Below are 15,761 nucleotides of genomic sequence, written 5' to 3'. Positions count from 1 at the left end.
CCCCAAGTCATGAGCAATTTCAGGACAACAGGTGGAGGTGGGCATGGGCGCTTTCCTTCCTGTTGACCCACCACCTCTCTATTGCATGATCCTGCTCGTCCCTCTTAGGGGGCAGCGCTGCTGCTTCAGCTAGGAGATGTGCAAAACTGACGGAAGCATGTCTTTTCCTGAAATCGTGCCTATTTGTTTTATTAGTCATGAAAGTACAGGTAGATTTCACAAATTATTTCATCTGTTGGTACCAAATGAATAATACTTCAAGTATATTGAAGAAGCAACCCGAAGAAAGCATTTATGTGTTTTGTATTTCCAATGCCTTAAATAAGTCTTTCATTTCCAAATAACTCCTTTGTATATTACTGTTCACATAAGAACATCTACACATTTAACATTTAAGAGCGTTTGCCAAAACATGAGTGTCAGAAAAATCCAAATTTGAATTGAACTCTCCTGAGTCTCCTCATGGCCATCCATACATTCTTTTACCGCTCTTCCTGTCTCTAAGATAAGATGACTCGTGTGTCTGACATGGATAAGAGTTCTCTCAGGACGCAGATTCCAGTGGCGACCCAAGCAGCAAGGGAGACGCCTACTGCACTGAGGCTCCGTGAGGTCAGGGTGCACGAGCCCGGACTTATTTCCATGGCAAGTGTACGTGATGATTGTATCCTACAGGAGGATGGCGAGTTAGGCTTCCACAACTTGATGACAAGCTCCCAAAGGCAAAAGCCTTATTTTCCATATTGCATTACCCTGAAGTGCCTAGTGGAGTGCTCAGTCTACACAGTGAGCATCGTGTCATAATAACTGCTATTGGTGCCACCAGCAAAGTTGCTCTTCAATATGGCAAAGCAATGCTGTCAACGCCAACCTCAGCACCAACTTGGGAAGACCTTGCTTTGGCCACCAAAGTTGTCCTTATTTCTGACTTTGCTTTTGATTTTCTTCTTTTTTCTTGTAATAGTAGTAACTAAAGAAAGGGAAAGAATAAAGCTTCTACACAGTCTAGAAATTGCAAATGTGTTAAGACAATATTTCATCAAAATCCTACATGATACATGTCCGCTGCTGGTCCATGTCCACTGCATAGCAGATATCTGTGTGAAATGTAAATGTGTCTCATGCAACCTCCCTTTGTGGTGGCCCTTGGTGACGAGGTGTTATGGTAGTCACTTCACAGTCACAAGCTGAGTTCATGCACTGGGAAAATTCCATTGCCAAAGGCGAAACTGGGATATACACACTTCCTGGTTCAAACCAAAATGGCCTCTAGAAAGAGAAAGCATCCAGGTTAGGACAGTTTAAAGAGGATTAGAAAGAAAAAGAGTATGTGTATGTGTAAACATATTGCCTACATAACCGAAAACAATTTCGACAGTCAGAATCATAAATGCACTTAAAATCATTCCTAACCAAGAACAACTTTCAAGCAGTAGTTGCATGCATTCTGCATGCAAGAATCTCTGAGAAACTAAATCTCTTCTTCTCTGCTTGCATATTATCCCTTTAGAAAAGCAAAGTCTGGTTTAAACCTTTGTTATAGTCCTATTTGTTTGGTTATAAATAAAACATATCTTTTCCATCATCAATGTATCTTTCCAGCTGCTGGATATGAAACAGACTCCCAGCTTCCTAAATTGAAATGTCATATTCCTAATCAGAATTGACAATTGTAAATCACCATCTGGGTTTATTTTAAAGCACCTTATTTTCATGAGCATATTTTCCAACAGCGTCATGTGTATTTAAAATGATAAGCTCAAGCTAACCACCTCAAGTTCAGATTCTCAAAGAAACTGACAATAAAGCAGTTTTGAAATAGAGACCACATTGCTCACCTGCCTCTCAACGTGGTTTGACACTAAACTGTGCCCTGTCATCATTACAGCATGCAAAATAAGGGACGTGTGCCTTTTTTGGTCTTTTTTTCTGCCCCAGTGATACACATTCTGCAACCACAAAATATTCCAACTCCAACTCACTTTTTGAATAAGCAACTTCTATTCTGCTCTGTTCTTTTTATCATTTGGGTTTATAAACTGTTGAGAAACAAAAAAGCTACATAATTTACTTACTCCTACAGTTAAATATTTTTTAAAAAGTAAGAATAGGTTATTATTGAAATAAAGTGTTGCTTGTCATTGTAGCATTCTGGAAGGCAGCGGAAAAAACAGGGTGTGTTAAGCTTTCCATTGTGTGCAGACTTTCCAAACCCCCTCTGCCTCCATCAGGAAAATATGTCTGTCCCATGATCTGTTCAGTTCTTGACCTTTTGACTAATATGCCAACAAAAGGCACCATTTATTAGTGATTAATTTACGTATCTTTGTCCATAAGGAACTGGATCGAGGCTGTCACAACTCAACACCATCACCAATTCTATTTCCCATGTGCCCTCCAGGGGGTTTGTGCCGTGGGCTTGGCTGTTCCATGCAAACATAGGTCACGCCGCCTTCTCCCTAAATCCACCTCTTTCACGACCAGGAGGAATCAGGAATGTCATCTGGGGGAGGAGGCACACAAAGATCAGCCAACGACTCTCGCTGGACATTCTTCACCCCTCCGATGGGAATCCTGGGAAGCTGAAGTTGTTCCTAACAGATACGTTCTCCATTATCCAACTCCCTTGTCACACACATTATCTCTTCTTGTCCCTCCTGCCCCTTCTCGTGACTCCTTTGTTGCTTTTGTCCTGCCATCTTTTGGACTTTCTTCCTTAACATCTTTTCTTTATACCTGTAACAAATATCAACCCGCCCCCCCCCACCCACCCCCACACACATACACACAAGCTTCCTCCTTCTTCTCTCTTAATTCCACCCAAAGACCTTCTCCTGTTGGAAAGTTCCCCCAGTGGATGGAAGTGGACTGATACCACGTTGTCCTCCCTAGTGGACAATCCTGACTGTATCGACTTTCTCCTCAGACCACCCTATACATCTCTAAAAAGAAAAAAAAGCCTATTTACTTTAAGTGTGTTTGTCTACATTTTTGTTTTTAAAAAGTTTCTCTTTTGCTCAAAAACAATAGGACAAGAATCCTTTTGTTCAAACATCTTATTTCTTGTTTATTCTATATAGCTATCACATATGGATATTTTGGACAATCAGTTACTCTGTAAATCAAACTTTGATGTGAATCCAGCTTTCCAGGTAATAGTAAAAAGGCTTCTACCATGAGGAAGGAAAAAAACACCTAATTATGATGGCTTTGTGAACCATTTTAAGTTCATTTTTATGAAAAATTGATACGCACTGTAGCTGTATCAGTCATCATCCTTTTCCCTTTCTGAAAATTAGTAATATTTCTGCCTGCCTCACCCCCACCAAAAGAAACTAATCAGAAGAACAATTCCTTTTCTCTATGTTATAGAAGAGTGATATTTCTCTAATAAGTTTCTAGAAAAATCAAGCAAAAAACTGCTTATCTATGCTGTGTGCGACTGCAATTGTTACTTTCATTACTGATCTAAACCATTACTCAGTCTTTTTTAAAATGTCCAAAATAACTGGGGAAAAAAGATATGAAATACCATTTTCCCCTCTATTATATTCACATTCAAGCAAGATAAACATTTTGGAGCTGTATGTGAAATATGAATAAAATAAATACTTTATCTGGTAAAGTGCACACTTTCAAGTTGCAGCCTGTAGTATCCCATGGCCTGAGCTCTCCTTCTCACCCTCTTGGACCCTCTCAGCCCACCCTGTTACACTTGACTTTCATTATAGATAAGACAAGGGCAATGTCAGCAGAAGCAAAATAACAACTCACTTCCTGGGAGAAAAAATATTGTTGAAGCCCTTGGAAATCTGAGAGTGAACTGCAACCTGAATGTATGTAATGACTATCATTAGAGAAAAAATCATGGAATTTATATACTCTGGGTTGAAGCAAAGGGTCTCCCATTTTGTCAGATTCCCGTGCACTTGGGTAATTCCTCCAACATCTCACAGGTTGGGTGCAATCAGATACTTCTTATCCAAATGATTTGAGACTGAGTCTGCTGTGGAGTGGTGTACTACTACCTCAGACTCAGGTTCCCAAGGCCACTGAAAGTCAACGTAAGAATTCCTTCCCTCACAGGGTCTGAGAGGCAGCTGCAGTGGTCACTTCCAGGCTCTGTCAGGCCAGTCCTCAGTTGGGTCCTCCAGGTACCCCACTGGGGCTGACCATCTGTCTGGACTCAGAGAGACTCCAAAACTAGCAGTGGCACAAATTCCCTGTGAAACCATAACTAATAGCTATCATCCAAACGTTCATTGATCAATCAGGAGCAGCCACAGCAGGAAAGGCAGTTTCCTCCTAGCCCACCTGCATCCCAGGGATGGAAATAATTTCAGATAACTCAACACTTGGATTAGTGATACTTACAGGAGAAGGAGTTCACCATATATACAAAAGCAACAAAGACACGGGTATGGCCTGAGTCTCTCATTCGGAAGTATATCAATTTTAAATTACCAAGGGCCAACACCCTAATCTGATAGTAGACCATTCCTTCTGAGTATGCCGGGTTAGGATTTTGAAGGTCTCAAGGTCCAAGAGAACACTCTTTATGTAGTTGTCAGATTTGAGAAAGAGATTCCCTGACTTGTGATCTGTACTGTAACCATGATTACCTCACTTTTGATTGATTAATCTGTTATTTCTTTAGTTTAGATTAATTTCCATCAGCTCCGATTTGGGATTTTGTACTTTCATATACTCTGCAAGATCATATAAAAATGTTAAATGCTTGTGTCTCCTAACAAGCATTCAGAGAAAATGCCTAGACTGACGTGTAGGACCTTTCGGGAAACTGCAAAGAAATAACGGGCCTCTTTGTGTTTGCATGAACCAGTGAACTCCGGAGACGGCATCGACTACAGCCAGCAGAAGAGGGAGAACATCGGAGACCTGATCCAGGAGACGCTGGAAGCCTTTGAGCGCTACGGAGGAGAAGATGCCTTCATCAACATTAAGTACATGGTCCCCACCTATGAGTCGTGCTTGCTAAACTAACGGTGGGAACAGCTGGGAGCAGAGGAAGGCTTCCCTCAGTGTTCTGATCATCTGTCCCTGCTGCTTTCAGCATCTCATTATTTGTGACTTCGACAGCTTTCTTTTCTACAGCTGCTAAAATAGTGGCTTGTGGGCCATGGGACTGTTAGCCCTATTGAGAGCAAGGCTTTCCAATACATAAATAGTGCCTGTTTCTTAGATTACAATAGTGTACTGTGCTTATTTGTTCTAAGAGAAGAATTGCTTCTTTATACAGCTCACACAGAAGCAGGAGTCCGAGTTAAACCTTCAGTTGTATAGACAATAAAACTATAATTTTCATACGCAATTCAGCAATTGCTGTTCTGTGTCTGCCTGCCCGGAGGGTGATGTCAGAGGTTGTAAGGGAAGAGTTGATGCTGACTGCTTAATAGGTGTTTGTCATGGACGAGAAACACCAGTTCAGCAGCACCTATCTCGCAGCGGGCCCAACAGTGTGCCGTGACAGTCAATGAAACTGGGGAATCTATATTCCAATTGCAGAAGGACAGTGTTGCAGTCCATTAGAAACCTCGGCTATAACCGTAATTGATGCTTCTAGCCCACTAGCGATGTGGGCTCACGGGGGCCTTCCAGTTCACCTTTGGGTGGGGCAGGGGTAGGGGAAGACTGGGAGAAGAGTGGGGTGCAGGGTTAGGTGTGAAGTGTAACACGGCGAACATGATTTAAAAAATGCTAGATTGAATCTCTGTCCCTCCATATTATGACACACCACATCTCAGGACCTGGTGTGTTATGACAAAATGTTATCCAGCTGTTTGGTGAGGGGTCTTAATATTTTTAAAAATGACATGCATCTTAATGATTACGCCTAGAAACAAATCAAATTCTTTTCCTTGGCAATTCTTTCCTCTGCCTCCTCCCACTAGTGGGATGAGTTCTCTGTGGGTCTGATGGCAGTATTTTAGAATTTTATTGAGACCCGAAAAAAAAAAAGACAAAATGTGCACTTCTTTTTTCAACTGAGAAAGAAAAAAGGTGCCCCAAGAGAAGACCCACTGTAAGACAATCCGTCCTGACAATGGCTTTTCAGGCACACTGGGCCGTGAGCTCGGGACGTTTGAAACTCAGCCCAGAAAGATTCATAAAGATGGAACACCGACTTCGCACACCTGAGAAATGCCGTACCTGCCCAGAAATGCAGAGCCCAAAGTATCTCATTTTGCAGCAAAGTGCAGTTTCTGCACAAAAGTGAAGAAATGAGATGTGTTCCACCACACACCAAGTGTCAGCCCCGAGATTATTGTCACTAATTACTTGAGACACAAGTTTCCAAAGGCAAACACCGAATTTGAAAACTGGCTCATTATTCATCTTTCTTGATGACTGGCTCAGCATGTGAAATCTAGCATCTAAGTGGCTGCCACCTAGTATCTGTAAGTATTTTTTAGGATAAATGGAGATGCGTGACCCGGTAAGGCAAATTGGCTTTCATGTGAAATATTTTGAAAAGACATAGCTAGAAGCAGACATTGACAGGTTAAGGCAGGTTTTTCTCCAAACTCTGGTGTTCAATTGCACTCATCAGCTGTTGTCCTGGCATCGGTGATGTGATCGAAAAGAAACCAAAGTCCATGACACTGTTAGTTAGAAAGATGATGGCTTCCTGGTGCCTTTGAAAGGTCCTACTGGAATTTCCTACATGGCTCTGTTCGGACTCACAGAAGCAAGCCTGCCTCTCAGAGCCACAGGCCTGGCCTCTCGTTCTACATCATGCTCCTGAAAACTGCCTGGTGTAGGAGCTAGGAGACCCGCCATGGAGCCAAGAGCCCCAACTTTGGATTGGAATTAAAGCCTCAAGGCTCATTTCCCAACTCTGTCACTTATTAGCTGTGCTGCCTTGGGCAAGTTATTTAACCTCTCTGAGCCTCAGGTTTCTGCAGCTGTAAAGTGGAACGTTGTGAGGATATGTTGTAAGGATTGAGGTGTTCTGTGTGAGGCACCTAGTATCATTTCTCATACCCATTGGCCTTTTATTTCAAAGAGAGTAACATATGAATAATGACTAGTTTCTACCCCAGCAAAGCAATATATATTTGGAAAATCTTCAGACAATATGGCTTCTTACAAGGCAATGGTGAGTTCTTTGTTATAAGGAGATAATTTTACAGAAAACCAAAGTAACTACATAGATAGCACCATGTTCTCTGGAGACTTTTTTTTAAAATATGTTGTTTTACTAGTATAGAAATAGGAATGGTCTGCTTTTTCATCTCTACCCCAGGTGTGTCGTCTTCCACGTCTCCCAAATAATTTCCGATTAACTCAAAAGAGACGGGGGAAATGTCGTCAGGTTTCAGACCTGTGAGTGAGCCAGCAGCTTCTTTCACCTGCTACATTTTTACATTGAAATTTCCTCTCTGAGAGATCTAAGGGAATGCAGTGATGAAAAGCGGGAAATATTGAGCACGGTGCAGGAGGCAAGGGTTTTTGTCTGTCTGTTTATGACTGTGCTATGTTTACTGGAAGACGCCATCCAGGTGTCACGGCTGGTGGAGGGAAGCAGTAGGTAAAGCCCTGGACAGAAGGGTCAGGATCTGGGTGGGAAGTCTGAGCCTGTTACTCAGGAGCTTTAGAGCCCAGAGCAAGGCACTTACTCAGTTTCCTCACCTGTAACGTCTCTGCTTCCCAGGGTCACTGCAAGGACCAAATGGTGGAGGCAGGGGCACAGTGGCTAGAGCACAGGATGAGAACCAGCAGAACTGGGTGTGAAGTCTCTTTCCCCTGAGTAGCTGCCTTGACCTTGGGCAAGTTATCAAAACTCTCTAAGAACTCAAATCCCTCATCCCAGAAAGGGCTTGGTTATGTCCACTTTGCAGGTTACAAGCATAATATGATGAAGGCACGTGAGTAAAAGGCTCAGCAGGGATCCCAGCTGGATAAATGCGAGCCTTGGGGATTCTCCTGTGAAAGCCGCTAGCCTAGTGCCTGGAACAGAGTAGATGCTCAGTCCATGAGCACAGTGAGGGCCTAACCATGTCTAATGAGGTCCCCATGGGCCAGGGGGTGGTCTCTGGCCCCTCATAGTTATGGGTCTTGGTTATAACATGGGACCTGGTGAGAAAGACTCCAGGGCTTTCACAAGCCCACCCGCCCTCCCAGAAGTCACCTCGGTGGGCACCCTCTCATCTGCCCTTCCCCTTTCCATCACACTGGAAGAACAGCACATAATTTTAACGGCCCAACTATGTCTGCAAAATGTCAGGCAGCAATATAAAGTTCAAAAATTTTGTGAAATGGTTGCATGCTTGAAGGATGTGATTTTCAAAACTGAAGATTTCTTAAACAAAGAAAGCCTTAAGTCCTTCTGGGGTTTACTTACATGAGATCTCTAGAGACGTTTCAGTGTAGGTTGAGGGACCTCTTAGAGCACTGTAATTTAAGAAGCTAAAACGAAGTAATGTTAAGTCTATTTCAATACCCACTGAATCTCTTACTTCTTTTGGCTGTTTTGAGATGTATATCTCTAGCCCTTTGCAAGCAGAGGCTAGGAAGCTGAGAGACTCATGTTATTTTAATGAAAAAATATACCTGAGAAAATATTCCGTGAACATTTTCCTAAACATAAATTTCTACTCTCTGATAGAATTTTAAACGGAGTCAGAAAATCTCAAAGTTTTTTTAAACAATTCCTCTCCATGAAAGCGTCCATTTTCTAGAAATTCACTAGTTAACCAAAGTTTGTCCAAAATGGGATACTTCCAGATCTAAACTAAAAAGACCAACTTCCCATTCATACCAAGACAATTCATGCCCATATTTAAATATTCGGGACCCAGAAGAATCTCTGCACCACATGGCTCAACCAACCTTATTTCTTCTAAACTAAGATATTTGCAGTGAATTAACTTTCTGGTTACTCTTTGTTCACCAGACTCAACATTTCTTGGCTCTGATAATGCGCAGAGGTGAAGCCCACCTGTGTTCTAAGAGGGAAAGGCCATCCTGAAACGGGTCCCACTCCTCACTCTACCATGATTATTCATAATCATGATCTTTTAATACAAAAGAAACTGTCAGCGTCCTCTCTGCTCTGCAGTGGAAAAAATAATAATACGAGTGTACTTGGCTTCATCAAGAGCACTTTCCAACAGGAAAATAGATATCGATGTTGAATCTGATTCTAAAAATATTCTGTGTCGTCTTTGTCTCTTTTGCAGTCTTAAATGTGTGAGTGTGTACAAGCTGAATGGAGATCCAAAACACAAGTCAGGCTTTGTTTCTGAGAAATCCCAACTGACAATGGTTTGGTCTGCAGTTCAAGCGCTGACGATGATACTAAAGCGGAATGTAGTGGCTATAAAGTCCATAAGATCGCTTAGCGTGGTCTCCTCAGGAAGCAATGATTCTGTATTTTTGCTCACACAGGGTTATCAAACTGAGATCTCACTACTGATGTAGCCTGCTTCTTCATACAAGTCATTTGGCAATTAACCAGTTCTCCTATCACTGGTTAATAGTGTAGACAGGTATGTGGTAGAACGTGCTCTTGGCACACTGGCTCATTTGCATCCTCTGTTTCAGGAGTTGATTTTTGCTTTCCCCAGTGGGAGTATTTTTAAGGTGCTTGGATTCTTTATTCACTTTTACTTTGCCAAATTTCTGTAAGTTTAAATCTGAGTGAAAAGATTTGCTCTCTTCCTGTGCTTGATAGGTCTAAAAATTTATGACTTCAGTTTCTTTTTTATTTAGAAAGTATTGAGAAATGTCCCCTAGTCTTGCCTTAAGAATCTGTTAGAAGCTACGCCTCCTCTACTCAGATAAGTGCACAGTGCACACAGTATCTAGACGATAATTTCAGGGCATTTTCAGATGTTCTAATCCCCATCTATGTACCAGCGGATACCAGATTCGGAACTCTTTTATTAGAAGGTGAACAGAAGTTCACCCACAAAGAAATGGCAGTACTTCCACTAAGAGAAGAAGAGAGAATGTGCTGTGTACCTGCTTAGCAACAATGGCCCCAGGGAGAGTGGGATGAATTCCATTAAAGGATAAGCCTGTTGCCTGGGGAGATTCACTGATGCTCAGACTCGAAGCTCCTTGTTATCTCCTTTGCTGGATCCTTCTTCTCCTCCTAACCTCTAAATATTGCAGGGGCCCAGGGCTTGGGCCTCAGGCTCTTCCCTCTCTATCTCCACCAATGCCCTTGGTCATCTCATCCAGTCCCATAGCTTCAGATGCCATCTATACACCTGATTCTCAAATTTAATCTCAACATCCCTAATTCCCACTGAACATTCCACTTGGATGTCTACAGGCTTATGAAACCGTATATATGAACCAGACCCCTGGTTCCCTCCACACTCTGATCTCCTTTTCCCACCCTAGCCTGCTCCAGGAATTCACTTCACCACTTACTCAGCTCAAAATCCCAGAATCATTCCTGACTCTGTCTTTTTCTCAGATCCCACGTCCGACCCCTTACAAATCCTGTCTGCAAAACCATCAAAATAGAGCCCATACCCGATCATGTCCTGACTCCTTCCGCCTGCTCCGGTCCCATCGCCAGCTTGCCTACTTACTACCTCCCCGTGGGGAGGCTCTGCATGGCACTCCATGACCCTTCAACCACAAATCCCACCGGATCACTGAGCCACTCTCAACCCTCAATGACTTTCCCAGCGCCCATGGCTGAGAGTGACTTCCACGTCTCACTGTGGCTGACATGCTACATGCTCTAGGTGGCCCCTGGCTACTCCTGACCTCGTCTCTGACACTCTCCCACTTCCTCATGGTGTTCCAGCCCCTCCATGTTCCAGCTACGCTGGCCTCGTCCCTGTCCCACAAACGGGCCAAGAACATTCTCGCCTCAGAGCCTGGCACATGCAATCCCCTCAGCCCCACACACCTTCCCCCGATGGTCACTCGGCTCCCTCCTTCCTGCCTTCATGCTGTCTCTGCTAAATATCACTTCCTCAGAACGGCTTTTCTCGACTCCGTTTCCGTATACTCTTTATCCCTTATTTTGCTTCACTTGCTCAAACACTGGTGAGTATCTGACACGACAGTACATGTTTGGTTGCTGGTTTATGGCATGCGGCTCCATGAGAATAGGGGGTTTGTTCTGCTCACCATGGCATCCCCCTTGCCAGGACGCACGCCTAGTGCAGAGTCAGCACTCAGTAAACATCTGTGGAATCAATGAATGCGTGGCCCTTATAAAATGGCACCGTCAGACCAGCGACTCAGGGAGAGGGAGGGTCCCTCCTCACAAACGCCGTCTGACAGGCAGAGGACACTGACCTTCCTCAGGGTGTCCTGTGTTAACGATACTGTCCTGAGGAAAGGAGGCTGATCAGTTCAATGTAAGATTCATTGAAGATGCTCAGACTTTGGAAAATTTAAAAAGGCTCTGCTGTCGTGGGGAGAGACATTCATTATTCTGTTTAAGCCAAGTCAGAGGAAAGTATTTTAAATATCCTCCAAAGCTCCCGGAAACACAGGGCCCATCTGGTTGTTCAAAGACAGACAAATGGCCTCTGTGTGAGCTGTAACATAAGCATCGCTCGGGCCCTGGGTGCTGCACTGCGGGCTCACCGTCTCCTCCTCCCGTGTCTCTCGCTGGCCTCCTCCAGGGGAACTGGACAGGACTGCACTGATGAGTACCAGCAGGACTGCAGCCAGTGTGCAGGCCGCTTCCCAACACTGGCCAATCATAGGGGCAGTCCCCACAGGGGACTCTGAGCACAAATAGACTCAGATGGCCATTTAAATCCATGTTCTCAAGGAGGCTAAACACAAGTAGCCCAAGTGTCCTGACCCCACTGACACCCAGAGTTACCCTTCAGCACACCCTTGTGCAGTGGTTCTCAAAGCGGGGTCCCTGGCCCAGCAACGTCAGCATCACCTGGGAGCTTGGGAGGGATTCACGTTCTTTGCCCCTGCTCAGACCTGCTGAATCAGAAATTCAGGATGGGGCCCAGCGTCCGTGTCTGAACCAGTCCTCCAGGGGATCTGAAGTTTGGGAACTACTCTTCCAAACCAAGGTTTCTGCCCCAGACGTTGATTCCAGCCCTTCTGAAGGCCCAGCTAAGCAGACAGTTGAGGATCCACGAGCGGGGGCCTCCATGGATCCTGCTTTCAAGCCTGGCCACTCTTGCTATTTTCTGTTAAGCAATAGGAGTCTTCAGGGAAATTAATTTAATGTAGCCTTTAAGAATAAGAGGAAAGCTTCAACTTCCCTCATCAGGAAGATAACTAAATTGTCCTCAGTCTGGAGAATGAATAATAGGTGTACCTTAGAAAAATATGGTTTAAATCAATCAGTATAAAGCCAATGGTAAAAACCTATCATCTTTGCTTCAAGTGTTATCTGAAGGAAAAAAAGGCTTAAAAGTCTCACTGTTCAAAAAAGCATTTCCAAATATGCAATGTAGCTGTCATCTCTATACTTGAAATTTAAAAAAAAATGAATCATTTATATTAATACTTGAAACTTAAAAAAAACATTGAATCATTTATATTAATACAGAAAAGCAACTTTCTAGTGAACTGCTCAAAATTCAAAGAATTAGGATCAGCTTTTCCAAAACAACTCACAAATAATTTTGCTTTTCAGACACTCTTTCTTACTGAAATAAGATGTCAGTATTAACATTTCTTCATTGCCCCAGGTTTAAGTCTCTGTGGGTTATGAAAGCAACCTACAGCTAAAACTATGTCCACATACAGCAAGGCCCATGTGTGTCACTTGATTCAATTAAATGCATAACAGGAGCATTCTAGAACCAGAGCTTTAAATGGCCCTTTTGTCTCTTCCTTCATACATCTGGGGCAGCAAATATGACATTAAAATGCAGCCAGAAAAATGTCCCATACAGAGCTTTATTGACAAAAAGGTAAATTTTTAATAACCCTTCCATAGGCTGCATTCAAGAGGGGGAAATATGTCCTATGAGCATAATTTTTACAGTTCTCATAGGAATTCTCCATATTAAAGGAATGTTTTCAGTTTAGAGGGACCCCAACTGCAGAACATTCCTGAACTGTGACAATCTTTGCCCCAAATCTAATACATTTGGTGGATCTTGGTTTGCTGGGGGTGGGGGGTAAACTACCCCCTGCGAGAGTGATTTTTCCCTTCATTCAGAGCGCAACAAAAATGACCCAAACAACAAAATTGATTAAAACGCTTCATTGGGAGGGAACAGACTGAGTCTTTGGGCTTGCTTAAGTATCTAATAACGTCACTAACACAGCAAAGGCCACATATCTAACAAATACCACAGAGTCTCACAAGAGGTCTGAGAGTTGTGACTGAATAAAGCCTTTCTCTGGAAAATATCTGTCAGAATCTACAAAACAGTTAAAACACGTAGAGGCCCTCTGCTTCTCCAGCAGCAAGGGGGTCAGCATGAGGGGCTGCTGCAAGGCTGGCCCCACCTCAAGGGGTTGTCACAGGCCTAAATGGGATAATGCCTGTGAAAAGTTACAGTTTCGTGCAAACGTGGAGAATTACCAGCTCCGCTCTCAGGGGAAATCAAATATTCCACTGTTCTTCCAAAAAGGAGTAAAATCTGAATCCCAACATTTGTTCACAGTAGGGCTATTGAAACAAGTAGACCAAGATCTCAGGGGCTTTGCGATACTTTGGTGAGTTATCATTAAAACGAGGAGGGGGTTGTGTGTTTGTACACATATTCTAGACTGGCTTGAAAAGAAAGAGATCTAATTCCAATCTAGAAGGTAGAATTAAGTCCAGAGAGGGGTGAGGGGTGGGAGGGGGTGAGAGATATGAGTTGGGATTTGGTTGAGATTCAGGTCAAGGTTTAAGTTGGAGCTCCACCACCTACCCTGTAGATGACTTTGATCTTCCAATACAATCCCCAGAGCCTCAGTTTCCCCATTTGAAAAATGGGAGGAAAGAATACTTTAGAAGGCATTGGGAGCATTAAATGAGGTATTTTGTGAAAATCATTTAAAAGTATGTCTGAGACTTAATCTTTCGATAAAAGACATCCAGAACATATAACTATAAACATTTTATTAATATAGAACAAAAATATGAATATAAATCTATACACTGAAATCCCAGACACTCTGATCTCAGAACACGTGGCCATTCAGACTATGATGAAACAACACGTGATCAGTCGCGTGTTCTGCAATATAGTATTATTCTCAACGTTGTGTGGGTGTTACATCACTGACCAGAGGTGACACCACACATGGAGAGGCCTGTTTGCTTATGGCTGAAAAAACCAAGGCATGAAACTAAATTTTCTTCTATTTTTCACAGCTGTAAAGTGATTTTTGGTGTTACTACAGAACACGAGGAAGCATTTATTTTTAGCCCCAGTGAACATAGACTCTATTGCATTAAAACATTTCCTCAGCATTTTATTAGTGACAATGTCAGCTCGGCTCAGTTCACCCTACACAGATATGTGGCCTCCTTTTATTCGCACATGCCTCCCAACTCTTCAGCACTATCATGTCACGCCTGGCTTTCTTCCACGAATCCCACATTCTCACGACACATTCTTTCAGAAAGCTTTCCATCCTTCCTGGTCTTTAAAACTTGATCAATAGTCGGTGGTTGGGCAAAAACTTTTTAATTTCCCAAGAACCACAGACACAAACCAGGGTGAGAGATAGCCAGGATTTAATCACAGACGAGATTTAATTTGTGTATTTTAAGCTTCTTATAAAAGTTGTAATTTTTCTTCAGAGCTGCACAATTAATCCTCCTGGCTTCATTCACGTGTGTTGGGAATGTCATTTGTCCTTGGGTTGGGGGAGTGTGCTGAGAGGTTTGTTCTCATTTCCTCCTGTCGGACTCAAGATGAGACGCTCACCACAACCAAGCTGACCTCTCCTCCCCTTTCCAGAAATGGGCAGTTCAGGTGTGGAGGACTCCCCTCTGACTTGGTACCTTCAGGTAGGGGAAGGAAGCAGGGGGATTCATGGGGTCTGTGCTTCCGTGTTGACTGGCTCCTTTATCAATGGGGTAGAACCACTGCCCATCATTCAAGGCTCCTCCGTGATCAGGGGTCCAGGCCTTGCGTGCTCTCCTATTTTCACTTTGGCTGAGTTTGTGCCCCCCGCTGCTCACCACACCTCTGCCCCAGTGCAGGGGGAGAAGAGTCATAAGTGACGTCAAGAATACGAAGGACCCAGGTTGTGCGGCCTGGACAAGGGCTACTGGAGGACAACGTGAGGCAGAGGGTCATTGAGCACCATGCTCTCTGCAGAGATTGCTGTAATACAACAACCCTGCTTCCATCTTACAGAGGAGAAAGCTGGCTTTCAGAGAAGTTAAAGAGTTGCTCCAAGGTCACACAGCTAGGAAACAGTGATGCCCAGAGTGGGGCTCAGTGCTGTGTGACTGCCATCACCCCATTCCTCCCACCACACCCGACCTGGAGCATATCTGAGGGAGGCCGTGTGAGATCAGGCTCACTCTGCACAGCTGGCTCCAGAGAACAAAATCCCACCCTCGAGCTGAAGGTTTGGGTGGACAGCCAAGTTCCCTGCCATATTTAAACCTGATTCGAAGCTGACTGCTGCCCCAGGAACCAGAGACTTCTCCTCACTTTGGAAGCTTCAAGAAGGGCCAGTGACCATCAGAGAAGGTTGGAGGGGGTTCCCACACTGAGTGGGAAGTCGGCCCACTGAAATTCAGAAGTCCCTTACAACCTTAACATTCTATGAGTCCGTACAGTAAAATTAAATCCTTCAGGAAATTGAGAAAACTGTAAAAAGCAGTTGATCCA

The 15,761-nt window shown here is 43.6% G+C and overlaps 1 protein-coding gene across 2 annotated transcripts in view; it reads left to right on the top strand.

The window, feature by feature from the left end:
- The window catches only part of PACRG (parkin coregulated), a 481,211-nt gene extending 476,207 nt beyond the window's left edge, over window positions 1–5,004 (top strand). Inside the window, exons 6-7 of one of the 2 annotated variants that reach the window (XM_087425049.1) lie at window positions 4,756–4,783; window positions 4,844–5,004. In XM_087425049.1, coding sequence (XP_087281175.1) covers window positions 4,756–4,783; window positions 4,844–5,004 — 189 coding nt within the window. The remainder of the gene's footprint in view (window positions 1–4,755; window positions 4,784–4,843) is intronic. The other variant, XM_004440544.2, reaches the window with a different exon arrangement.
- The last annotated feature ends 10,757 nt before the right edge of the window (window positions 5,005–15,761 follow it).

This window comes from Ceratotherium simum, chromosome 38 (assembly GCF_057802395.1).
Source record: "Ceratotherium simum simum isolate JZ-2026a chromosome 38, ASM5780239v1, whole genome shotgun sequence".
NCBI classification, from domain to species: Eukaryota; Metazoa; Chordata; class Mammalia; order Perissodactyla; family Rhinocerotidae; genus Ceratotherium; species Ceratotherium simum.
The sequence above is the reverse complement of the archived record's forward strand: the minus strand, read 5'-3'. Positions and strand labels throughout refer to the sequence as shown.